Raw genomic sequence first — 27,889 nt, 5'->3', positions numbered from 1 at the left:
TTTCTACTTTTTTTTTATCTTTCTCACTCTTGGTATTTCACTCCCCTTTTGACTTCTTCACTCGAATTTCTCGATTTCATCTCATTGTCTTTCTTTCCTTTCCTCTGGCCCTCTTCTCTCTCCTTCTCTTTTTTCCACCTCTTTATCCTTTGCCATTTCATATATACGAAAAACGCATCGACATGAACAATTTCATAACAGTATCGCGTTTCACATCGAACCTGTGGCAGTGGTTTCTTCCGCTGTAACAAAGAGATGTTCCTACCATTACCCAATTTAATGATACGTCATTTATCACCCTCGTCTGGATGAAAGGCCGACATGCCGTGCAGAGCTTGGACCCGGGCCTGCAGGTCGCACCAAATGCCCTAATCTATTGCTTAACTCGCCAAGCCGCCCAGAAGTAAACAAGTTACCACTGGCCTTCAAAAATATTAATTTTATTTCTGGCATTTGAAACCGAAGGAGCTACTTCGGCCCTCAAAAAGTAATTTAACTTCCAAACGTAATCAAGCTACGTCTGGTCTTTACCAGCACTCAAGTTATTTCGGAGTTTTATATTTCAGTTACTTATGTCCTCTGGGTGGAAAATGTTTTTGTCTTCCCTTTTTAAAAGTATTTACTTTCCTCCGGCCTCACTCTATCTATCCCATCTATCTATCTAATCTATCTAATCTATCCTATCTATCTATCTATATATATATCTATCTATCTATCTATCTATCTATCTATCTATCTATCTATCTATCTATCTATCTATCTATCGCCCTCACTCTATCTATCTATCTATCTATCTATCTATTGCCCTCACTCTATCTATCTATCGCCCTCACTCTATCTATCTATCTATCGCCCTCACTCTGTCTATCTATCTATCTATCGCCCTCACTCTATCTATCGCCCTCACTCTATCTATCTATCTATCGCCCTCACTCTATCTATCTATCTATCGCCCTCACTCTATCTATCTATCTATCTATCGCCTCACTCATCGATCTATTTATCTATCCCCCTCACTCTATCGATCTATCACCCTCACTCTATCTATCTCTTTCGATCTATCGCCCTCACTCTATCTATCGCCCTCACTCTATCTATCTATCGCCATCACTCTATCTATCTATCACCCTCACTCTATCTATCGCCCTCACTCTATCTATCTATCTATCGCCCTCACTCAATTCATCTATAGCCCTCTATCTATCTATCTATCTATCTATCTATCTATCTATCTATCTATCTATCTATCTATCTATCTATCGCCCTCACTCTATCTATCTATCGCCCTCACTCCATCTATCTATCGCCCTCCCTCTTTCTATGAATTGCCCTCCCTCTATCTATCCATCGCCCTCACTCTATCTATCTATCGCACTCACTCTCTCTATCTATCGCATCACCACAGCACCACCACAGCATCACTCAGGGGCACCACAACATCACTCAGGGGCACAACAGCATCAATCTGTGCAACCATTCAACAACTGATTCAAATATGTTCTCTCAATGTTTCAAGCTTTATTACAAATGTCACAAAAAGATGTTAATATTTCACTTCTGTTCTTGGATTTTCGTCACAATAAAATACACTGAACATAATCTTCACAAAAGTTATTTACAAAAGTTTAAGCAATTGCCATTATAAATTACAATAACTTTTATTTAAGTATTAATTATTTAAAAAATTAAAAGCCATTGTTATTTGTAATATCAATACGTCTAAGTAACGTAAATGCAACACATATTGCATTACAAATGCTATAGGTGTCACATTTGCGAAAGTTAAAACTATTGGCATTGTAAATGACAAAGATATTAATTTCGCTATTTTGAAAACAAACACATAAATAAAAAAATTGTCATTTACAATACCAATAGCTCAAACTTTCCTAATGCGAAACCTATTGCATTGCAAATGCTTGTTTTTATTTGGGACTGGGAGAGAGTTAGTTAACTCTACCATTATTCTTCTGCCCCTGTGTAGCAGTTAAAAGCAGTAGCAGATGATTTTGGGGGCCATACATAACATAACATTATACATGGATAAAAAGTGAATTACTGGGATGTTTTCCCCTTCGGGTTCTGCGTGACATCATAGGCAACTTGAGCATCACTTTTATTGCCTATTTTATGTCACTCAGATCACCTCGGTGAAAAATATTCCAGTAATTTACTGTTACCCATTTATAATTCTATATATAATTAGTACAGTTACTGTATAAAATATTATCACATTAATTTAAAAAAGAAATTCGCAAAAGTAAAATATTAGCTCTGCATCCACGTTGCTACCTGCAGCTGAATTAAAAGGCAGTTTCCCATTCTTTCGGGATACTAGTTGGCTTTGATTCCTCTGTGTTGCTCCCTAAGCTCTTTCTAGGTGCTGTGGTGGATATTGCTGGAATCTATCCCATTTGACCAAGTAGTCTGGAGTATTTCAGTGGAACTGCACCACACAGCATTTGGAGATCCAGACTTAATCATTTTTTTTATTCATTGTAGACATGCTTCAGGATCTATTATCAAAGACTCTGTTTTTCATAACCACTTTTTGTCTTTGATCTTAATAGGGTTTTTGACGGGTGGCCATGTATTGCGTTTATTCCATGGACACATGGATGAGTGTCTCACCATCTCCTCCACTGACCAGGGAGAAGATCAACGCAGGTATGTATCTATGGAGCCAGTATTCCTCACTTCACTAACCTGAAGTTCATCTATGTGTTTTCACTCATTGACTGATGTACACTACTACTACAACTCAGTTATATCCATCATTTTACTTGACTTGAGGCACCATTCTCTGCCTTTGCATTTATTTCCACCTCTTCTTGAATCCACATTTTGTTCCTATCATGCAGACCGTGAATTCTGCTTTCAGAGATTGGAAATTAGATACAGTTCTTATTAATCAGGGTATCACTTTTCATCTGCTCTGCAAAGTACTTGTTAAAATATCAACTGGCTGTGCACTTATACCCTGTGGTTGGGGGGCGGGAGGTCAGAAAGTTTGCAAACTCCTTCTAGAACCCCAGTCATTGCCGTACTCTGTTTGACATTGATGTAGCACTTTTGCCATTTTTCCACCCAACATATCACCCAGTGCCTAATCAGGACTGGACATTAGAGGCTGTTCCTACTGCATCTTCTTCCCTTGGGAGCTGTGACTCCATTGTCTACCTTCTGTTTCCCTGGACAAAAGCATTTGCAGTACTTTGACTAGAGGCCAGCTCTCAATATATATCACTATCTACCTGGTCCGTTCCCTAAAGGGTCTTGTATACTGTGCTGTAAGCCTCAAAAAGGCTATCTTTATCTCTTTATTACGGGGCTTGAGACACAATGGATTTGAAACCAAGCTATTTTTACCCTAATTCACAGCTTGAACTTTTAAATCAAAGGAGCCCAAGAGTCTTAGTTTTCTTCTCGAGCAGAAACTCAGTAAGATTTCATTTAGTTGCCACAGCCTGACTGCACTGGACCATGAACTCTGAGCTTTTAAACATTCTTGATATGTTAGAAGACCAAATATTTAATTTCAGTGATGATCATTTTTACTGTAGCAGCTGCAGAGCAAGAGCCACTCTACTCCACTATGTCGCCTATGGTGTTTCATCCCCCATCCCTCCTACTGCTCCTTTCTGGAGTGTGCTTGCTCTAATATGCATCTTCTTTTCCAGACTACCGCATTATGAGGGTGGAGCTGTCTGCAGCCATGCTCGCTCCCTGTGGAGGTTGGAGCCTCTGCGAATCAGGTCAGTAAGTGACGGTCAATCAAACGTCTTTCAATGAAGACAGGTGAATTCCTTTGCAGTCAAAAGCATCACTTATGTCTCCTTTTTTTCTTTTCCTCTCCCTTTGGCTTTGGAGTGAAGCATGGTCTTGTTTGGGGACGTAACATTTTGTTGGGAATGGAAAGATTCTGTTGAGGCAACACGTCCCTTTGTTTCAACATAGTGTTCACCTTACCTCATTTCTTTAGCTCACAAGATATCTTTAAATAAATCATCACATTTCCAACATAACAGTCAATTTGGGATTTATTCAAAAATGGTCTTCAGTATGCAAATGCAATAGGTTGTTGAGTTGACAATTGGCCACAAGGATTTCCAGGGTTAATCTGAAGGTAGGAATACAAGCTGTCAGAATGGACACTACCTCCAAGCTCATCTGTTTGGTAGCTTTCCTTGTCTATTTTTTGCATTGCCATTGATGATGATGATACGTATATTGATGCCCCTGAGCTTTACCGAATGAGCTTCAGAAACTCATGACAACCCCTAGATCTTCTAACTCACAAGTCCACAGGGCAGGAATTCATTCATCATGGAACCCCAAAGAGTTGTTTAAGAAATTCTTTATTCCTTTTTCCACCTGTTATGCTTCAATTTTTTGCTGTTGACACCCAAATGTAATGCCCTGTCCATTGGCAATGGTCCTGCCAGTTTCATGCACACCAAAGGACCTTGTCAATAACAGTGTTCGATACGGAAGTGTATCCTAAACTTGAGATTTTTTTTTGAGTTCCGCCTGTGTAATCTGGTTGAGCCAGAGTTAACGATAAGGATCTGATTGAGGGCAGGTCTGTTGGTGTAATGCATTAATGCATTCACTCCAGGAAACTATGTTTGATCCCGTGGTCATAGGTTCAAATCCCAGTAGATCCACTCTGTCTTTTGTCCTTCTGACTTGTTAAAATGAGTACTGTCAAATCCCAGTGGATCCACTCTGTATTTTGTCCTTCTGACTTGTTAAAATGAGTACTGCCAAGATACCTGTCACCTGCCAATAGTATCATTAGTTTTTTTAGGGGTGAATTTGGGGCTCTTCAGATACACATGTAACGCTATTTTATGATCAGATTCCTGGTATGAAACCTTGATCCCAATGATTGACTCAAATTGCAGATTAACTCATGAGGGATAACTGGTGTAATCAGATAAAATTCCTCTTGTCAGAAACTTTTTGCAAAGTATTCCAAATACCTACCCTTATCTTGTAAAGGCGGTTTTGCAAGGATTTAATAATTGTAACCGTTTTATCCACTCTCTGCTTTGTGCTATTCTTCCATGTCCTCTGATCGTCGGACCTTGGAGAATGCAAAACATGACAATAGTTACACTCCATCACACACACACCATATAACCTCTGGCCCTGCATTGAATCCCTGTCTGTCAGAATATCTTCTCCAAAATAGGGTGCATTTGCCTTGTACACTCATCAGGTATCTGTGGCATTCTCAGCTTACATCCCTTCTAGGAGCCTACACCCATCTTTAGTCTTTCTATTGCATAGGTTCGTGTTGTTGAATTGGACACTTGGACTGCCATTGCTTTAATACACGTGGATATAGTGACGTCCTTACTCAGATTAACTACCCCAGAACACAAAAATATCGAGTGATTAACTTTAGAGAACAAATAACAGTCGAGATTAAAAAATCAGGTGCAAGTAAAAATGTATGTTGCAGGTAAGAGGAAAGATTATTGAGTTAGGATTGTTATAAGTCTGATAGTGTAAGGGAAATGGTTAGATAAAAAGATGAGAATATTTGGGGGTTCACTACCTTGAATAAAGAAAAAGGTAAAAAAAATAGCACTAAGGGGGGGAGTGGTACAGGTGTTCTCAACTATAATTTTCAAAAAAGGAAATGGCAGGAATCATTTTGGAAATTTAGAAAAAAAAGCACACGTTTTTTCCCTAAATATTAACTAAAAAGAAAATAGGAACCAGAGACTAATCACTCCGAGATTCTGCACCCATAATGAATCACAATGTGATGAAATCAGAGACAATGACTTTGAACCGTGTATATGTGTCTTACTCTTCTTGACTTGGTCGGGTAACAACAGTAGGCACGGGAAAGGCATAGATCTACCACTGTTTTTATCAGAGCTTTAAATATGTCGGATGCATTCTGGCATGTGCACTGATACAGGTTACCCCTGCAGGATTGGAAAATATCACAGAAATCAGTGGTGCCTCACCAGTTTCTGCATGTTTTCCACATTCCAGTTTTCTACAGACATATTCTGCAATGTTTTCAATGTCAAAATATGCCTGCAGAATACTCGAGGATGTGGTATGACCGTATAAATCGTAAACTTCACCCAAATCAGAATTTCCAAAATAATTAAGCGCTTAGGTGTCGTCACTCTGTTACCATGCCCCCAGCCATGTGCCCAAACGATGCTTCGGTATGTCAGGCTTTATAAACCATTCACTTGCTTTCACTCACATGGTCTGCCTTCTTTTATTGAATGCACTCACTGTCTCACCCTCGTCTAGTTCTCTTAATTTATCTCTTCCATTAAATAAAATTAAGAGCATTCCTGTGGCTTCGTTTTATTTTCTCTAAAAACAAACCAACCTTAGTGTATTTTTACACATATATAAGAACTCTTATTCGGTATCATGACATCCTTAAGAGATCTTATCAATACATTTAGATATGTACTAGAGAACCCTTGAGTTTATCCCTAGATTTCTTTTCAAGCTTTTGGCAGCATGTTTTTAAGGAACTATTTAATCATTTCTAAGCATGTCTCTTGATATTAGAGTTATCATAATATAATTTCATGTAGCATAAATGCTCTTATAGTGGCGATCTTGTCCTGGTTCTCTTGACGGGTAGATGGCGCTTGCAGGAAGCAGCCATAAGCAACTTTTCCTTTGTCCGCAGCTGGAGCGGTAGCCATATGAAGTGGGGGCAGTCTTTCCGTGTAAGGCACGTGACAACTGGAAGGTACCTGGCCCTGGAGGAAGAGAAAGGCCTGATCCTGGTGGATGCAGAGAGAGCCAATACTAAGGCCACTGCTTTCTGCTTCAGAGCTTCCAAGGTAGGTGACAGCATATCACAAGTCTTCTCCTCTCCCAGTGTCCGCTCTCATTACAAATATTACACAGTTTCTGCCACACTTCCTTCATCCTACACCTTTTCTTCCCCCTACAGTTGTTTTTACTGTTGCTACTTATACTACCTATTATACCTTCTTTGATCCATACTATACTTCCTACATCTGCCTCAATCATACTCTGCCTATTTCCCTCCCATATTGTGCTTCCTACATTGTCCTGCCTGCTGCGTTTCCCCTACCTTCGACTATGCATCCTGCATCTTCTCTATCTAATGCTCCTATACCTTCTATACCTTGTATGACTTTTTCTTTAGCATCCTAGCCTCCAGCGTCCCTCCTCCCTCAGTATGTCCTATAACTCTTCCTCCGTCCTTCACCTTTTTTGCCTCTTGCCTCTGTTCCCTTCTTCCTTTCTCTTTCTCTTATATATTTAATGCCATCAAACACTGTGTATGTCTTACAACTTTTCTGCCTTTTCCAGGCATCTTGCACTGGCTTCTACATCTTTCCTTCCTTTCAGCTGATTGCACCTTCGCCATTCTTGCATCACCTCTTATACCTTCCCATCTCCTCCACTTCCATGGCTTTCAACCACTTCCCTGCCTCCAACAACTTTCTCAGCTCCTAATCATTGATCATTGTTCTCGGCTACCCTGCCTCGGGACCGTCTCCATTTCTTGTACTATATATGACCCCTCCACCACCTCCCACTTCATCTTTTGTATTTACTTATGTCCAAAGTGTACTACTTACAAAAACTTTACCGTTTTTAGTGCTTCTACACTTTTGCTGTCGTATAACCCGCACTTTTACTGTTGTATAACCCATATCCTACATCTTGCACATATACTACACTTACTCACATTTTAAACTTTCCTTTTTCATTACACCTTTCCTGGTTCCTACTTCTTTTCCCATATCCTGGAATTCTTGTTTCTACCTCATCATGATAATCCTTGATAGTTGTGCTTCCCACACCTTTTACTTTTCCAGTTCCCCCTGCATCAGTCTTTTTCACCACACACTTCTACCTTGCTTCCCACACTACACCTTCCTCTACACTTTCGCAACCCCTTCACCTTCTCCGTATTCAATAAGTTGCCCACTCATTACACTTTTCCTAGCTCTACAATATCGTCACACCCCTTAACTTCTTTCCTTCTATTGCATTCCACTTCTTGCTCCTTGCATTTTTCGTACTTCTACACTGGCTCCCACACTTTTCCTGTGTCTAGAATGTTCTCCACCCCCTACACTTGTCAATCACCTTTTCTACTGTAGTATTTCTAAAAAAGAGTTTGTCAACTCCTCCACCTTCCCTTTTATATATCTGCCCCACCGTCTGGGCCACTCTCACCTCCATCTCTTTCTCCCTTCCTGCACCTTTCACCACCTCCACCGCCTTCCTATATTCTCGGCCTGTCCCCACCTCCCTTACCTTTCAACTCTCGTACTTTGATCATAACACACTTGCCTTTGTTCCCCAACAGGAAAAGCTGGATGTGGCTCAGAAGAGAGACGTGGAAGGCATGGGAGCCCCAGAAATTAAATACGGGGAGTCCATGTGCTTTGTGCAGCACGTGAAAAGCGGCCTGTGGCTGACCTATGCTGCAGCTGACACCAAAGTTGTACGCCTCGGGCCACCAAAAAGAAAGGTAAACAATGAAGCCAAATCATTCTGTGTGCATTCCTGGCTTCAAAAACCACAGTGCAGTGTCCCTCATTCCATGTATCGCTGACCTCACAGACTGGAGTGAAGTGTCATATCTCTGTTGATTATGACAAAGGGTCGCAATCTCACATTCTCTTCATCACCTACAGGCAATCTTACATCAGGAGGGGCACATGGACGACGCTCTGTCTCTGTCACGGTCTCAGCGGGAGGAATCCCAGGCAGCTCGCATGATCCACAGCACTTCAGGCCTCTTCAACCTCTTCATCAGGTACAGTGTATGGCTCCTTAGGGTTCACGCCGTGGAGATGAGTGAGAGGCCAGCCCAGCAAACCTAAAACTCTCACAAAGCCTTCCTTTTTCATCACCAAAGCAGACCCTTTTCACCCGATTTGTTACATGCGTGTAAACTCGTAAAATCAAAATATATCAATGTTTTAAAGTCACTAATTCGTGCAAAATGAAGCTTCTTTGCCCTTTGTGTATTGATATATATTTCCATATATTTTACAAAGATACAACAAAAGTTTGAAAGACGTTTTCCCCTACTGTCCAAACCTAATATTAACAATACAGTGAGTTTGTGTTTTTTCTTGAAGAAAACCGTAATTAAGCAAAACAATTCTTTATAAAAATTAAATGAACTCACGGGAACAGGCACGTCGTAGATAATGGTCAAATCTGATACTTGTGCTATCCCTACGGGGATATGGGAACTCGTAATGGGACTCTTGACTGGACAAGGTGTGCCTCTTGACCTCTGCTGTCAGGGTTCATTGGGATAAGATCTTGTTTGCTGCCGTTACTTTCAAGGAAGATGGGGTCATATTACTCAGCTGATATCTGCCATGACATCAAGTAGTAACCTGAAGCTGGAAAAGTATTTTTTTTTAGCAATCCTATGCAGGAAGGAAGTAAAACAATTGCTTAGGGACTGGTTACAGCAGTAGGGTTGTTATAACAGACGGTTTAGTTCTAAAATTTGGTATCTTTTCTGTTGGGTAGGTATAATTTCCAGTTAATTGTACAATTTGAGAGCGCTGCCATGCCCCAGGCTCAGGAAGTAATTTATGCAGACAACTTTACATATATTTCATTTAGGTTTATAGGTTTGTTCACATGGGCGCCTCCAGGTCCTAAAAGATTTGTATCACCCGTAAGAGTGCTCCAGGGTCCCATAGTGTCTCCTTTCATCTTCAGTATCTACATGGAGCCCTTTTGGGCTCCACTCACTGATAACACGTGATTCACCAATACGCAGGCAATACACAACTCTACCTGAAATTCTTCACTGCTCCAGCCACTATTACCTCACACAATGCTTGCACCTCACCCACTCCTGGATGTCCAGCGCCTATCTGAAGCTCAGCCTCATCAAGACAAAATCTCTGCTATTTGACAAGAGCAAAAAGCAATAAATAGGGCAAACTTTGCCTAATGACACAAAGCTTGACAGCTTTGAACTCCAATTTTCACAGAATGACAAGTCACGTGGATTTACCTTGAACACCAACTACACCCTCAAGATGGCTTGGTACCAGTTCTCTCTCCTAAAGAAAGTGAAACAGTTTCTTTTATAGAGCGACTTCATAATTGTTGTTCAAGTTCTTGTGCTCTTGCTTCTGGGTAGGAGTAATGTTCAGCAATTTGGTCTCCCAGACTTCAAACTGGCACCCCTGAAGAGCATCATACCCACAGGATATCTTATCGAGGGTCAAAGAAGTATTATCACATCATCTCCATCCTGATAGAATTCCATTGCCGTCCCCCCACCTTGCCAACCCCTACACCATATTTAAAACCGGCTTGTAGCATTACAATGGCATCATGACCAGCACCCCCTCTTTTATTTGCAGAGAAGCTCACCCAGTGAAGCTCACCATCTCTGGTGGCTCTCCGCTCACCCACACCCAGGCCACCATCAGTCTGGATATTAAGAAGAGAAAAAGGAAAAAGCAAGGCAGCAGGGCTTTTCCATCTATGCACCCAGGTTCTGAAACAACATCCCTGTATCTATAAGAATTATCACAACACTGCTCTAATTTAGGAAAGAGTTGAATACACACTTTTTAAAAGAACACTGCATCACAGTGCAGTGACACTCAATTAACCAGGTACCTCTCGGATCATTCATTGAATGTATGCTTGCCTTTGACCCTTTATGGCAATCTTCTGCCTTTTGGCTAGGTTTGCTCTTTCCAAATGCCACATACATAAATACATATGTTAGTATTAAACAGATGCAGCCGCTATCTCTTTCATCCTTATATTTAGTTGTCTTTTTCACCTAACAAAATGACCCTGATTTTGATCTCAAACAATCTCCATCTCTTAGCCCAAAATACTAAGAATATCTAATTTATCTTCTCTGGTTTCGTCATTTTTGTTCTCCCCTATTTTCGCTGTTCTCATTTATTCAGTTTCAGCCGTCAATGTCCCTTTCTCTTTCACTTAAACTTTTTTTCATTCCATTTTTAAGTTAACATTACAAACATTATCACCATGAGCAATTATTGTAATGATAAATGGGCCGATATAGTCAAGAAAGTGACACAAGAAAATAGACCATCTCTCTACATCACAAAAGTACATTGTGCCACCTAGAGCACATTAGAAAAAGAGAAATCAACTTAATACTCATGATAATCACTTATGACACGTTTGACCCCCCTCCAGACTCGAGGGAAATGCAGTGATATGAACTGGGAGACCTGCCTGAGCTGACCCATTGGCAGCAGGAAGGAGGTCCCTCCAGGGAAGAGTTCTGTGAGGAGCAGAACAAGTGCCCTTCTCTTGTGGGTTTGCGGCAGCAGGCTGCAAACCAGGCAGCAGGTGGTCAGTCTGGATCACATTGGATCTACTGAGAGAATGGTCTCCTGTATAGTGAGCCTAAGGTTGCTGAGCCTGGGTCAGCCTGGGTGCTGGTGGTACCCCAGCACTTCAGAACCTTCCTACTGGGGCTGGCTCATAATGTGCCTTTAGCAGGATATTTGGGGCAGGACAAGACCGTTGAAAGGCTTGTCACCCACTTTTATTGGCCCCAAATGCGCAAGTGTTCAGACACTCATTGCAGGACCTGTCAGACTTGCCAGGCAAGTGGAAAGAGTGGGAGGAAGCGCAAGGCTCCTCTCCAGCCCTTCCCTGTGGACAAGACCCCCTTTGAAAGGGTGGGCATTGACATTGTGGGGCCTCTGGGTCCCAAGACAGCCATGGGCAACAAGTTCATCTGGTTGAGAGATTCAACCGGACCCTCAAAGGCATGACTATGGGTCTTGAGGAACCCATGAGGCGTAAGTGGGACGTCCTCTTACTATGCCTTCTCTTTGCTTACCGTGAGGTGCCACAGAAATCTCTAGGGTTCAGTTCCTTTGAGCTTCTCTATGGTCACCCAGTGTGAGGACCTTTGAGTTTGGTCAAAGAAGGCTGGGAGCAATCTCCCAGGAAACCTCCCCAGGATGTATATAGCTACATGCTGGCCTTCAGGAACCAAACTAGGCGATTCAGAAAACTTGCTGAGGCAAATCTGGAAGCCAGCCAGGAGGAGACGAAGCGGTGTTACAACCAGAATGCCACTCTGGTTGAGCTTCAGCCTGGTCAGAAAGTGTGGGTCATGGTCCCAATGGAGCCCTGTGCGCTCCAGGATAAGTGGACCGGACCATTTGAGGTAGTGGAGCGCAAATGTCCGGTTACCTACTTGGTGGACTTGCGGTCTCCCAGGAACCCCTTGCAGGTCCTGCATGTCAACCACCTGAAGCCCCACTTAGAGAGGTCCGAAGTGGGCATGCTCCTTGCAACAGATGCTGGAATGTAGGAGGAGACTGAACCTCTTCCTGACCTCCTGTCTACAACCGAGCAAGATGGATCAGTGGATGGAGTGAACCTCTCTTCCACCCTGACCCCTGAGCAACAAAATGACTGTCACCAGTTGCTGGAACAGTCTTCTGACCTGTTCTCCCTGATTCCCAGTGGCACTGATTGGTGCGTCCATGATGTAGACACTGGAGACAGTCCTCCTGTCAAGCACAAAACTTACAAGGTGGCTGACAGGGTGAAAGCTTGCATCATGGAGGAGGTCTCCAAGATTCTTGTGTTGGGGGTGATTGAGTCCTCTAGCAGTCCTTGGTCCAGCCCAGTGGTCTTGGTCCCAAAGGCTGCCGCACCAGGTGTCACGCCAGAACTGCGGTTCTGTGTGGACTACAGAGGGCTCAATTCAGTCACGAGGACTGACGCACACCCCATCCCCAGAGCTGATGAGCTCATCGATCGGTTAGGGGCTGCCTGGTACCTCAGCACGTTTGACTTAACGTCTGGGTACTGGCAGATCGCCTTGACTGATGGGGCAAGAGAGAGATCAGCATTCTCCACACCAGGGGCCAGATGTAGGTAAATGTCATTTACCGATTCGTAAATACCGAATTTTACCGATTCGGTATTTACAAATCGGTAAATGATATGTAGATATTTTTACCGATTAATTTAACGGATCTGTAGAATTCGGTAATTACCTAATCGGTATTTACCGATTCGGTAATTGCCATTGATTCCTATGGGCCTTGAGGCCCATAGGAACCTATGGCAATTACCAAATCGGTAAATACCGATTCGGTAAAATTACCGAATTCTACAGGGGGACAGGGTGTCACTTTGACACCCTGTTGCACCCCTGATTCAGGCTTGTGTGCCATGTGACACACATACATGCCCTCAGGGCATGTATGTGTGCCACATGGCACAGGTGTACATGCACAGATGTGCATGTACACAGGAATTTGTTATTTACCATGCAATAGTTTTACATGGTAAATAACGAATTCTTAGGGGCCTGTGGCACTGTTTCCAGTGCCACCTACATATAGATTTACCGATTCGGTAAATGTACCGAATCGGTATTTTACAGAATCAGTAAATTTACCGAATGGGTAAATTTACAGATTCTGTAAAATATAGGCCCCCTACATCTCAATCACCAAATACCGGTCGGTAACGGCCAAAATCATCCGTTACCGACCGTTATTTGGTGACCTACATCTGGCCCCTGATGGCCACTACCAATTCTGGGTTATGCCTTCTGGGATGAAGAATGCCCCTGCCACCCTTTAGAGGTTGATCAACCAGGTGTTGGCTGTACTGGAAGAGTTCAGTGCCGCCTACCTGGATGACATTGCAGTGTTCTGCACCAGTTGGGAAGAACATCTGCGCCACCTCCGGGAAGTGTTGATGGCACTGCAGAGAGCAGGCCTCACGATCAAGGTGAGTAAGTGCCAGATCGGGCAGGGTTCTGTGGTGTACTTGAGACATAAGGTTGGAAGCGGCCAGGTGGCGCCCCTACAGCCCAAGATTGAGACCATCCTGGCTTGGGAACCCCCCATGACCCAGACAGAGGTGAGAGCCTTTTTAGGACCCACCGGGTATTACAGAAGGTTTGGCAAGGTGTATGGCAGCATTGTTGCACCCTTGACAGAGCTGACTTCCAGGAAGCAGCCCAAGAGAGCCACCTGTCGGAGAGCTTTTGATACCCTGAAGACTGCCATGTGCACGGCGCCCATGCTCCTGGCACCCAACTTCTCAAAAGAGTTTATTGCTCAAACAGACGCATCATAGCATGGTGTGGGGGCTGTTTTGTCACAGATAAATGAGGGCCTAGATCAACCTGTAGCCTTCATCAGTAGGAGGTTACTTCCACTGGAACAGAGGTGGAGTGCAATTGAGCGTGAGGCATTTGCTGTGGTCTGGGCACTGAAGAATTTGAGACCATACTTGTTTGGGACTCACTTCCTGGTTTAGACAGGCCACATGCCCCTCAGATGGTTGATGCAGATGAGGGGTGAGAATCCAAAGCTGTTGAGGTGGTCCATATCCCTACAGGGGATGGATTTCACGGTGGAACACCACCCTGGTACAGAACAGGCCAATGCTGATGGTCTGTCCTGATTTTTCCACCTTAGTGATGAGTACCCCCAGGAGGTAGGGTAGTTCTCCACACATTTCTGCTGGAGGGGACACTCGTTAGACCTGGCACCTTTGGCGTGGGTCTCCCTTCCATTTTTTTGCCGTTGCTTCTAATGTTTTTGCTGGTTTTAGATGCTTTTGGGCACTGTGCCACTGCTGTTCAGTGCCACAGTGCAAGTGCTCCCTATGGTAAATTGATGTATGGATTAGTGACTCCATGATTGGTTTGTTTGGTTTACTGTCAGACCCTAGTACAGTGCACTGCCTGTGCCCAGGGCTTGTAAATCAAATGCTGCTGTTGGGCTTGCAGCACTGGTTGTGCCACCCACCGGAGCAGCTTGTAAAGTGTGTCTCAGGCCTGCCATTGCAGAGCCTGTGTGCAGTCTGGTACTGCCATATTGACTGAGCAAGTGCATCCACTTGCCAGTCCCTAAACCTTCCCTTTCATACATGTTAGTCACCCCTATGGTAGTGCCAAGGGCAGGGTGCATTGTAGGTAAAAGATAGGACATGCCCTGATGTATGTGGCATGTCCTGATAGTGAATTACAGCCATTTGTGTTTTTCACTATTGCAAGGCTACCTGTTCCCCATAGGCCAGAATAGGCAGTTAGATTATAACATTTTATAATCCTAACTGACTCAGGGAGCCAGGTAGAAATTTGAGTTTAGTATGCCTGAACTCAGAATGATAAAATACACCTTTTAGTGAAGTTGGTTTTAACAATCTGTGTTTGAAAATACTACTTTTAGAAAGTAGGTATTGTCTTGCCTAACTATCCAAGCCTGTCTCTGCTAGGATGTGTATTCCTCATCTGGAGTTTGAGTGACCGGGGCTGAGGGATTCCAGAAGACAGGGTGAGTCAGCACAGGGCTGAATAGAGAGATCTACATGCAGATGGGACCTGAATAGGGCTGTGCCTTCCCTCCACAATGCTGGCTCCACCTCCTGTGGTGCGTCTGATGTCCCTGGCCTGCACTGTAAAAGGAAGAGAAGGAGTCCTGTAAACAAAGTGCTCCAGGACTGGCAAGAACTGGTTTGGACTAGGCAAAGACCTCTCTGCCTTCAGAGAACAAAGGGAAAATGAGTATAAATATTGGGACCCAGACCCAAGAACTTTAGATCACTTCTGGGAATCAAGACAAACCTTTGCTGAGGAGAAGAACCACGAAGCTGAAGGAGGAGACTACCCCTGTGCTGAGTGTTTGGGGGTTGGCCTGCAGTGGTTGCTTCATTGCCAAATAAAGGAGAATATGACTGAGTGTGCTTTCTATAAACTTGAAGAAGAATCTCCAAGGGCTTGAACTAGAGCGTGCCTCCTGCCTGAAGTCTCTGGGATACAAATCTTCATCAGCCAGCTCCCCCTTCAGGTCTCTTGCTGAGAATTGAAGTGCCTGCTGGTGTTCTGGGCTTTCTGACAGACTGCATGTCACTGGGAGCTGGAAGTGCGAATCAACGACGGGAAGCGTGTCCCCGCCGCAGCAGCTGCCATCGCATCGCCGAAGAAGCGAGCCGCTGCTGCTGCTGTCATCATCGCATCGCCGAAGCGCGGCACATCACTGGAGAAGCGGGACACTGCCAAAGAGGTTGCTGTCGTATCACCGGAGAATAACGTCGCAGGGTCTGTCGCGGCTCCAAAGAACATTGAGTCGCCGCACGGCCATCGGGCATGCACGCAGCACACCAACATTGTCGCATCGTAACCAGGGAAGAGTACCGCATCGAGGTGCCATCTTGTCGCATCGTACCGGAGAGCAGTAAGAAACCAACGCATCACCTCCCCACACAGTATGGAAGCGAGCATCAACTCCCCTGCACAGCAGTAAGGAACCAACTCATCCACTCCCCTGCGTGTAAGGAACCGACCAATCACCTTTCCTGCGAACCTTTTGTTTTCTTTGCGTTACGCATTCAACGTACATTAAGTGTAAAGTGTCGCATTTACAGCTTGAGAGAACTGAGCTATTTTATAACATTTTAAAGTCTATTTTGAGTAAAGTATTGTGGATTTTTGTCGGTTGGTCTTGTGTTAAGTCTATATAAAAATACTTATTTTTATAATGCAACCTGTGTGGTGTCCATCTGTAGTGTTGTCACTGTATTACTGTATGTGTTCACAAATGCTTTACACACTGCCTCTGAGATAAGCCTGCCTGCTCGTGCCAAGCAACCAAGGGGTGAGCAGGGGTTATTTTAGAAGTGTAGCCCCTTACCCTGACTAGATGCAAGGGTTCCTATTTGTCAAAGGGACCTACCTTTGCCAACTAGAGACCCTCATATTTAACAGGGTGTTTCGGGGTTTATCGCAAGGACATTGCTTCATTTGGTTTGCAGTGTTTTTCCCTGCCTCCTTTTTCCCTTCCGGGCTTTGGGCCTGCGGTCCTTCTGTCCTGTGTGCTCCTGTTCCCACCTGCTCTCCATTGGGGTGCGGGATCTGGCCTGGTTGGTCCCTGGTTGGGCCTCCACCTAGGGGTTCCGGGGGCTGTTGCTGTCTGCGTGTCTGCTGGGGGCGGGCTGCTCAGGGCACCTGCCCGTCCTTCTCTCGGCTGCTTCTGTGATCTCGGGGTGGACTTTTGCTTCTGCTCCCTTGGGATTGCCCTCTCCTGTCCGTCGTGGTGCCCTTTTTTCTCGTCTTCTTGTCTCTGCGAGCGGCTGCTTCACCTCTTGTCCATGTCATGCTTCGCCTCGGCTACTGGCCATTGGGGCTCTGTTGGGGGCCGTTTGTGGCCTCTCCTTACGTCCTGGGGTGGCCTCTGTGGCGTTTCTCTGGGTCCCGCCTGCTACCCTTCCTCCACGTTGTCGGCCTCCCTGGTTCTTCTCCCATCGGGCCTGTTCTGGTGGGGTCTTGGGGCTCTTCCTGTTCTTGGAGGTCCTCTTTGGTTTCCTCTGTCTCCCTGGCTTTGGGTTGGGGTCAGGCCCTCCTTGGAGTGTGTGTGGGGTGTTCTTGTACTTTATTTGGTGGGCGGGCATCACTTGGGGGCGCGTGCCTTCCGGTGGTTCTCAGGTGCTACTGGGCCGTCCTGGGTTCTGGTTTGTGCCTCGTCTTCACCTGTTCCCATGAGTGTGCTTTCTCTTGTCTCGCTCTCGGTTCCGTTCTGCCAGTGGTTTTGTCTCCACAGAGTTGGTCTGGTCTGGATTGGGGGTATCCGTTCTCTTCTCCTTCCTTTTGGTCGTGGGTCAGGCACATGGCTCCCTTTCCGCCCTGTCTGCAGGTGATGTCGGGTGGTTGCGGCCTCTGCCGGCCGGGGGGCCTGGGGGGTGTGCTTGGATTCCCGGTCAGTGCTGGGTCGTTTGGTCCCCCTGCTGGCGGGTTTCTCATCTGGCTTCTGTTGGTCGTTCCTTGGCTGGGTTGCTTTGTTCCTGATCTCCTCTGTTCTCATTTGTTAAGCGGGGTCACTCTCTGCCTTCTTGTCCGGGCTCCCGGCTTTGCGTTTTCCTCTGGCCCCTTTGCTTACGTGGTCTGGGCTTGTCTGGCCTGGGCGGGGAATTTGACATGTGGGGGGTGCTCACCTGGGTGCTTCTCCCTTGGTTTCTGCTGCTGCAAGTGTTGGACCATGGGGCTGTGGTTCTTTGGCTTGTGTTGTGCTTCTGTGGGCTCTGGCTAGCGCTGGGCATGGGTGTGTTTCCTGCCACAGCTTTTGCAATGGCCCAGGGGGGTATGTGTTTGTAAGGTGTTTTCCTTGTCCGGGGGTGCTGGGTTTTCCCGATTCTCCGTCCCAGGGCGGGCCCTGCACTTCCTGTGCGGTGGTTGTATCCTCTTCTTCTTTGTCCCTGGTTTTGGGGTGCTGGGGCCTGCTGGCTCGGGGTTGCTCCCTGGAGGTGCTGCCGTATTGTTTGGGCTGGGTCGGGCCTGGTTGTTGGCTGGCTGTATGTCCGCCTGGGTGCTCGCTTCGGCGGCTCGCTTGCTATATGTGGAACGTTGCTGGGTCCAGTTTGCTTGGCCCCTGGGCGGGGTTGTCTCGCTTCTCGGTGTGTGTGGTGTCCCCTGGTGGGTCTTCGCTTCCTTTCTGGTGGCTTGGTCTTGGGCCTGGTCCCTTCCTTTCTTCGGGCTCCGTGGGCGGCCATGTGGGTTTTGCGCTTTCACTGTTGTCAGGTTGGGTTCCCTTGGTGGCTGGTTCACTTTGGTGTAGTTTCCTGCGGCTTCCTGGGTCTATTTTGCCTTGTGCCTGCGTGAGTTCTCTCCTTGGTGTCGCGCTCCGTTCCGAGGGGTCCTTTGTGCGACTGGGTTCTGTGTCCCGCCTGTTTGTCTCCTTTGGCGCGCTGGGTTCCCTTCTGCGCCTCGACATGTTATTGCGGCTCCCGTCAGTCTGTTTTGATTGCGTCTGGTTCCGCTGATTCACTCCTCGGGTGGATTCGGCTCTCTCGCTGTTGGTGGTCCTCCGTGCGGTGTTGCTGTGTTTTGGTCGGACTGCATCTCTTTCCTGCTGTGGCTTTTTTGTTGGGTTTCTGTGGTGGGGATGCCCTCTGTTTCTTCGGTTCCGAGGCCTGGGCTTTTGCTCCCCTCTCGCTTTTGGCTGTCCGTTGGGCGGTCTTGGTGTGTTTGGACCGGCTTGCTGCTTTCTAGTCGGCTGCAGTACGGTGCCTGGTGAGCAGAAAAATGTGCAACACTTAATCTGTGAACTGTTGCATGATGTTAAAAAAGGGAATCAGTACAGAACCACTGCTATGCCTTGCCCTGTGAACTGTACAAGCACTCTGCATCTCTGGAAGACTTCAGGCTCAGTTGTAGAATGTTGAGACTGCCAAGTCAAATCAGCACAACTGGAAAATAATTGTAGCGGTCTGTGAATGTGTACAGGAAGCTGTGTAGTGCAAACCTAGCTACAAAGCAACAGAGTGCACTATGAAGGTGGGGACTGAGGAGAGGAGCCCGAAGTGATACACACGAATGACATGTTTAAATATTTAACTTTCACAAACTCTACATTTACTCTAGTGCCTAGAAATAAATTAACTCAACATTGACTTAAGAAGCGATTGACTCACTGGAATGTGTAGGATTTTCTAATGCAGAATATGTCACTAGGAATTAATTGTAGGAAAGACTTAGGCACTGAGAATTATATGACAAGCTTTTCTTTCTTTTTTTGTTCCAGGGGACTCGATAGCCTACAGGGGAAGAATAAGCCTCAGACACCGGTATCTTTGCCAATTGACACAGTGATTCTCAGCCTTCAAGATCTCATCTCCTACTTCCAGCACCCGGATGAGGAACTTCAGCATGAAGAGAAACAGACCAAGCTTCGCTCCCTGAAGAATCGTCAGAACCTTTTCCAGGAGGAGGTGAGTGAAGGAATAGCTGAAAAAAACAAGCATTTGCAATGCAATAGGTCTCGCATTTGCGAGAGTTTAAGCTGTTGGCATTGTGAATGACAATGCCTTTTATTCATCTGTTTTGACAATTAACACGTAAATAAAAGGCATTGTCATTTACAATGCCAATAGCTCAAACTTTTGTAAATGCAAGACCTCTGCCGCCATTGTCCTGGGCTGCCTGGAAAGTGAAAGTGTGCATGGCACGTTGAAAGTTGCAGGAAAGTATGTCATGCCTCCTGTAGGAGAAATGCATTAAAGAAAACAGTGTTACAGACCAAATAAGACATACTGTGTAACAACTTAAGTAAAAGGGCCAGTCCTCATGGGAGGTTACAAATGAAGACAAGGCGGTACTAAGGAGGGACTAACAAGCATATTAACGAATCAGAAGCCAGAATTTAAAAGGACAATGACAAGCGAATGAAAAATATGGACGGAGAGTGGGTGGAGCTTCAAGTCAATACTCGAATACTGCATGCCTCGCAGACTGATAAGGGAACTCTCTGAAAATTGTTAGGGTTGGAAAGAAGCAGAAAAATGTTTACCTTGAAGGAAAAAATAAATAAAAGTGCAATTGCACTAGTACACTATGAAAATTCGATTGCAGAAATGACTATACATACTGATTGTTGACAATTCTAGCGTTACTACAAAAAACATGCAACTCTTGCCAGGTTCTTGGAGTACTCCTGGAAATCTTTATGGACATCAGTTTAAGAAAATTGTAAATGTTCACCAGTGGGTTTACTTCTTCACGTGCATGCAGAATTTAACTTTTTGAAATTCACAACACGTATCCAGCAGTACTCAAGGAAACATGCGACCCTCTAGGATTCCAGAGGTAGTCGTGTGAAGGTTTGCGAATTCCCCGTTTTACTTGCCTACATTGTGTACAATTTCACGTGTGCAAAGAGCTTTGCGTCAGTGCACTTAAAGTTGTATGTTTATGTTAATACGAAAACATCTATTATCAAGGAATTTTGGGGGTATTACTCTTCCTGTTGCCAACTTGGAAGCAGATTTGCTCTTGCCCTTGACAGGAGTAAATTCCTGACTCTTTACAGGGTGCAAATGGGTCGTGGAGAAGTTTGTAAAGACCCCCAAACTCATAAGATTGCTTGTGTTACCAAACTTCCCAAGGCATTCCTATCTCTGTAACTCACTCCCTGACCCGATAGAAGATTTATTCATGCATAATATTACACCATACTAGGGTATTATTACGCCTGAGTAACTCCCTTCAAAAGCAAATATGAACTCCTAAATCACACCTTTAGTGTGTGTAATTTGAAGACTTACACTTGGAAATTGCTTTGTGAATCGTACCCTGTGAAATCAATACAGTTGTAAATACAAGCAGAAGAGTAAACACACGAGTGCATAGTTGGGATTTCTTTTATTGATTGACCTTTGATGTACAGCGACTGCCATTCGGAGACAAGCGCCAAATACTATATATTGTTTTATGCAGAGTGAAAATAATATATTAATTTTTCCACTTTTGAGCATAAAATTATAAGAAAGCACATACACTTCACTGAAACGTGTTAGACTGAGTAAACAAGGTTTTGATGGATGAATGAATATCTTTTTTGCTACCGTGGAATAAAAATGCGTCAGATAGTTGGGTCTCTAGTAACCCTGGGCGTAATCGCGTGGTAGCACTATGCGTAGCTACGCAAAGTGCACTTCGCACTACGCGAGCTACACGTAGCCTCACGAACTGTGTAGTGCACTGTGCAAAATGCTGTTTGCACTGATTGCACAGTGCTGGATGCTTGTCCTCACTGTGCAAGCAGTGCAACCCGCATCTTGCACAGTGCAAGCGGTCGTTTTCTGCAGCTTGAGTAGTTTTCTACTCGAGCTGCAGCTTTCTCAACGCAGACTGGTAGTTTCTCATCGCGAGCAAACTACGCGAGCGTAGCGTAGTACTTCGCCCAGGGTTAGTCTCTCGCCACTAGATAGTTCCATGAACTTTTCTCGAGTCGTAAACTGCCATCAGAACCTACATTTTTTAAAGCTGTGGTACGAAAAATATGCTTTAAGGTGCATCTTTCATCTTGATGTTCTAAATCGTTCAGGAGGAATCATCTCCCAATCCCATATCCGTTTCAAATTAGGGCCTGTTGTTCTCAAAATCACAGTGACTGACCTTATCACATGAGCATTTAATTTGGAAGAAATGTATTTAGAAGCAATATTCCTCTAATGGCGCTCAGAGAGTGATAACACATAGAAACAACATTGGCCAGGGCATGGAGGTTGCTTTCAGGACTGGAAGTGTTGTACTTTGCGATACTGAAAGCAGCTGGGACTCCTGCTGGCCAGTCAGTTCCAACCACTCAGTAGAATGATTCCTTTTGCCCATGCTGTTCAATGTCTTATCGCGATGCAGGCTCTCATCAAGCAGCCAAGGGAAGGTTTGGTCATACAGTGAATCACGTGACTGGTGCATCCTGGGGCAGCTTAGGAATTATATTATGTAGTGGTGCACCAAAGATCTCCCTCAGAGTTTTTAAAAACAAAGACACTATTGCATTTCGTCCCCTCGGCATGACAACCGCTTCAGAAGGGACTGTGAAAGATTGGCTTCTTTCTTCCACAGCGAGTGCCCAGCCTTGAAGGGTGATCGTGCACAGGTATAGACATTTCGGCATGATCCTTCATCAGGGGTAATCGATGCAGGATTATAGTAACTATAATGGCGGAAGCCTGAGGAACCGGGACTAATCCTGCATCGATTACCCTGATGAAGGCTCATGCCGAAATGCATTGGGATTAATTAATAAATGCATTTGGAATTAGACACATTAAGTTGGAAATAATACATTTATGTCTCATGAGGAATGATTGTGAATGTGAACACTCAAATAAGTTCAAGATTAGACATTTGTGAGCTACATTAAATAGTATAGTGCTCCATTAATAAACTTTTCTTTCAAATACACATACACAGCACCACCATGTGGTTGTTTCTCATAAATATGTGCGGGTGTTTACAAATAAGTGCCCATCACTGGAATACACCGGCACAAACTAAGCACTATCTCTGTCACATACAGTGATAGGAGTTTATGGGTGGGTGGTTGAGGTGGAGGTTGTAAACTGGGCAGATATTGAGAGAAGAGCAAATCTCTGCAATTATGTCCATGTTATATTTGAAGCAGTAATTTATGCAGACTGATGCATGTGTATTATTGCTGGTACTCAGATAAAACTTTACGTCTCCCTGACTGCCCTCAGGCAAGGCCCACAGCTAGGTGCCTTTTTGTACAGCCACCCTGCTTCTTACCGTGCAGAGCCCAGAGATGCTTACCAGTTCTTAAGATGTACTGTACTTCACATCTAGTACTTCACATCTAGCAGGAGAATAGAAGTAGAGAACAGTGAGACGGGATAGGACAAAAGAAACAAGGGAGCTGGGCGAGCTTAGGAAAGGAAATCAGCATGGCAGAAAGACAAAGATTTATACATAGAGTAAGAAAAGAAGAGGGAAAGTGTTAGAGAGACACATTAAGTTAAATTGAGAGAGAAAAAAAGAGAGAGAGAGAGGTTGGACTAAAAGACCCAGTAATAAAGTGATAGTTTGAAAGAGAGATATGAGGGAGAAAGCCATAGGTCTCAACAGACAGGTGTGGGGGGGGGGGGGCAGAGAGAGAGTGAGAGAGAGAGCGCACAAATAGTTAAATACAATAATACAATATATTGAAAAAATGTTGTTTTGTAATATGTTATTGTGGAGAATACTACAAAGAAGACGGTAGAAAATATGTCTAACTTATCGCTTGCTTCACATAATATAGAGGCTTTCATTTTTTTAAATTTTTGATTAATTTGTTTATTGGCATTTCATAAATTGGACAAATCTCAAGAACAATCAAGTGGTCCATAAGACTAGGCATAGGTACATACAACCATATTATAAATCAGTCAGACAATACGATATGGCATCTGAACGGCAACCTCACCAATATATATAGGCACATCAATACACAACAATTATACAATCAGTCATGGTTTTGTATGGTCCGGAAATGCCCTGTTGTTGCCCATTTCTCCATCATAGCAGTGGCCCAACTCTAAAGTCCATTTCTGTGTCCATAGCGTACAGTCTGCCCCAAGAGGTATGTGAAAGGGGCCTTAATCCCCATCCTCAGACTCATTGTGTGTCATTCCCTGAGTATTCGTCCCTACGAGTGTGACAGCGTCTACCTCATCCGATACTTCCCTTGTGTGTCTCGAACTCAGGTATAGGGCCCAAAAGTTTTTTGGTCTATTGCAGGGGGGCATCATTTCACTATACAATTCTGTCTGCGTGCTGCAGTAAAGCATATCCCTATCCCTATCCCATTGCGCTAGTGTGGGCGTGGGACCTCTCATCCAGGATAGAGCAACACGTCTTTTGGCTAAAAGGAAGGACATATCCACCAGTCGTCTGTGATTCTTATGGATCGGCTTAGAATATCCCAGTATAGCTAGGAGCGGATTCGAGGCCAGCCCTAGGTCCGTGACCCGGTTCACCTCAGTGTACACCTGGTTCCAAAAGTGAGCTATCCCCGGGCAGCTCCACGCTACGTGTATAAAGTCTGCGTCAAGCACTCCGCACCGTTCGCAGTGTGGATTCTCACGTAGTCCATATCGGTGGAGTCTTTCAGGGGTGTAATAAACCCTATTAAGAAATTTAAAGTGGATCAGTCTTTGGCGCCCATTCATTGATACGCGTTTGCTGCTCGAACAGCAATACAACCACTTTTCGTCCGTCATTTCCACGTTCAGATCTCTCCGCCATTCCAGACGAGGCTTAGTGTAGTCAGCTTGACTTTCAGCAATTGCCATGCGGTATAGCCTAGACACTAGCTTAGCGGGGGACTTAGCCTGTATTATGTAGCTTAGTGCCTCAACCTCTGGCAGTTCCGCCAAATCCTCCCCAAGGAGGCTCCTAAGGGCATGTCGCACCCTATGAAACTGAAATCGCAGCATCAACGAGAAAGGCTCCTCTGTTGTCGCCACCTGATCCCAGGATCTGGCAGTGCCACCCTCAAAGAGGTCCCCCATGGTATGTATTCCCAGCGATTTCAGTGCCGCTATCAACCCCTGTCTTTACATGGGGATAGCCAGGAACACCAATGAATAGGTACCGACGGCGCGTACAGTAAGCTGCTGGCCTGTATGTCCAGCATATGATGCCACGCGTGAGTGACAGAATTCAAAGAATCCATTATTCCTGTGCTACGATCACGGGGGGAGAACAGGAGGGCAGGCAGGGGGGTCGGGTCGGCAACTATGGTTTAAATACGGACATGCGGGATCTCGGCTCGACCGTGTATCCATCGGTATGCGTGTGCACACTGTGCATCCCTATAATAGAGCTCCATGTCGGGAGCACCCAGACCACCTGTTGCGTACGGGCGAGTCAGTACTTTCTAGGCCACCCTGGGCTGTTTGCCTGCCCATGCTAGCCGAATCAACAGCGAGGTCAATTGCTTAAAGAAGGATTTAGACAGCACCATGGGAATATTAATAAATAAAAAGAGGAACCGTGGTAAAATAATCATTTTCATCGGGGAGACTCTCCCTAGCAAGTACAATGGCAGGGACATTTTTTTGATGTCTGTTTCTAATTTGGAGATTGCAACACCATAGTTCTCTCTCAGCACTACTTCGGAGTCCGTATGTAGTTGGATCCCCAAGTAACGCACCGCCTCTTCTGTCCACTGCAATGGATACTCCGGATCCACACGTGTTGTAGCTGGTGTAAGAGGGAACATTATTGACTTATTCCAATTGACATTAATACCTGATAGGGAGCTGAATAATACCACCTCACTTAAAACTGTAGAAAGATGCACCCTTGGGTCCCTAACATACAGAAGAGTATTGTCTGCATAGGTAGATACAATGAGATGATAGTTCGGGAAACGCACACCTCTGTGTCCATGGTATTCTCGCAGGGCACAGGCTAACGGTTCCGCCACCAGGGCATACAGCAACGGTGACAGTGGGCAGCCCTGTCTCGTGCCCCTGCATATGGATATCTGGTCAGTGACCAACGATCCAATGCGGATACGAGCTTTGGGGGCAGAGTATAATGTTGCTAGTAGTTGGAGAAAGAGTGCCCTAACACCCATCCGGTCCAGGACGAGTCGCAGAAAAGGCCATTCGACAGAGTCAAAGGCCTTTTCCATGTCAAGTAATACAGCTAGCGCTGGGATTTCAGGGTGCGTGTGCTGCATGGCCGCGAACACCGTCCTGAGATTGTAGGTCAGGTTACGGCTGGGCACAAAACCTGCCTGCTCCGGAGCCACGAGCGTAGAAACCAAAGGACTAAGACGATTGGCAATAAGTTTCGCTAGTACCTTAGCGTCTACATTTAACGATAACGGCCTGTATGAGGCACAATCCCCTGCTGGTATCCCAGGTTTAAGGATAGCCACCAAAGTAGCCTCCCGCATGGTCGGTGGCATTTCTCCCTACGAACAGATATCTTCAAAGAGCGCGAGTAACTGCGCTATTGGCCCTCATACCCGACAAAGCCAGAACATCTTCCTCTTGTTCAATCGGTCTAGCCAGAAATTTCCGATGCACATCTGTTAGCCACTGCAGCTCCATGTGAGTCAGATAATCCAGGATACGTTCCTCCGGGGCAGGGCCTCTGGAGGCATATAGAGCTGCGTAATACTCCCGGAATCTCTCAGCTACCTGAGCCTCGGACAGGGAGGGATGCGCCGGCACCTCTCTCATATCTGGGACTACCGTTCTGCTCCGACGCTGGCGAGCCAACTGCGCCAGCACGGATCCAAGCCTTTCCCCTTCTCCAAAGAGTCTAGCCATGGCATATTTACCAAGATGTTTAATCTCTGCATCCTCCTCGTCATAGAATTCATGTAACGTCTGGGTCAGTTCCTGCGCTAGCAGTTCATTCCAGTCTGTCAGCCTGCGAGCCTCTAACTCCGCTATCTTTGACTCAAGTCTCTTTAACCGGCCACGTATCGATTTTAGCACCCCTGCATGTTTAGAGATGGCAATCCCTCTAATGTATACCTTAAAGGCTTCCCATACTGTCTGATATGAATCGACCGAGCCGACGTTCTTGTCAAAGAACAACTCTATTGCTCTGGCTATTTCCTCCTTAAATGCGTCATTCAGTAATGAGTAGGGGGGAAGCGCCACATAAACGGGGGGACCCGTTGCTTAGGCAAATCAATGGTCAATAAAAGCGGCGAGTGGTCAGAGTATGTGCGGGGCAATACCACACACACCCGTACTTGCTGAGCCAAACGGGTGGAGGCCAGCCAGTAGTCGATCCTGGTGTGGGTATCATACTGGGCAGAATAATGGGTATAGCCCCCCTGTGTAGGATATCTCTGCCTCCATACGTCACATAGATCTAGTCTCAGCAGAGACGACTCTAATACTCTAGCAGAGGCCGAGGGGCGCCTTTCCGGACCATCCGACCTATCAATCTCAGGGCACCTGGTCAAATTGAGATCACCCCCCCAAAATAGAGGCTTTAATTAAAATGTTTGCTGGGGTGCTTTTGGGGCTAGATGTACGAAGATCAGGGGTGGATCGTCCTCTAAGGAGGAGGAGCGTCACCCCATTGCTCGGCAGAGCAGAATTTTTTTTTAAATAAAATGATAATAACCTTGTTATTATCAATTTATTTTTCTTTGCTATGGGGATGGGTTACTGCGGGGCGGTTGCTGGGGTCACCGGGGGAAGGAGTGGTTTGCACACTCCAAGTGTGCATGACTGCTTAGTCTGCCGTTTTGGGCCAGCGAAACAGTTATGCGCAGTTTGCATCTTCCCCACTAGGCTGTAATGCACAGCCTAGTGAGGAATATGCACAGGCTCCCTGTCCTCGTCTGAGCGCTGAACCATGGCACTCAGACCAATCACAACGCTGCCTTGCAGCATTGTGATTGGCTATAGGGAGCTAATCACAACGCTGCAATGCAGCATTGTGATTGGCTATGGGGAGCCTGATTCCTGGTTCGGACCCTGCCAAGAAGAACAGCAACGCGACTGAGAGACAGCGGCCGTTTAAAAGGTAAGTGTTCTTTTTTTGTTATTATCTTTTTTCAAAGGGATGCTC

The 27,889-nt window shown here is 45.5% G+C and overlaps 1 protein-coding gene across 1 annotated transcript in view; it reads left to right on the top strand.

The window, feature by feature from the left end:
• RYR1 (ryanodine receptor 1) overlaps positions 1–27,889 on the top strand; it is a 1,073,089-nt gene that overhangs the window by 193,052 nt on the left and 852,148 nt on the right. The window contains exons 8-13 of the mRNA XM_078661091.1: positions 2,571–2,667; positions 3,681–3,755; positions 6,683–6,839; positions 8,348–8,512; positions 8,679–8,800; positions 19,575–19,761. Of these exons, the coding sequence (XP_078517217.1) occupies positions 2,571–2,667; positions 3,681–3,755; positions 6,683–6,839; positions 8,348–8,512; positions 8,679–8,800; positions 19,575–19,761 (803 nt within the window). The remainder of the gene's footprint in view (positions 1–2,570; positions 2,668–3,680; positions 3,756–6,682; positions 6,840–8,347; positions 8,513–8,678; positions 8,801–19,574; positions 19,762–27,889) is intronic.

This window comes from Lissotriton helveticus, chromosome 9 (genome assembly GCF_964261635.1).
Source record: "Lissotriton helveticus chromosome 9, aLisHel1.1, whole genome shotgun sequence".
NCBI lineage: Eukaryota > Metazoa > Chordata > Amphibia > Caudata > Salamandridae > Lissotriton > Lissotriton helveticus.
Note: the sequence above shows the minus strand (reverse complement) of the source record. Positions and strands in the feature narration are given on the sequence as shown.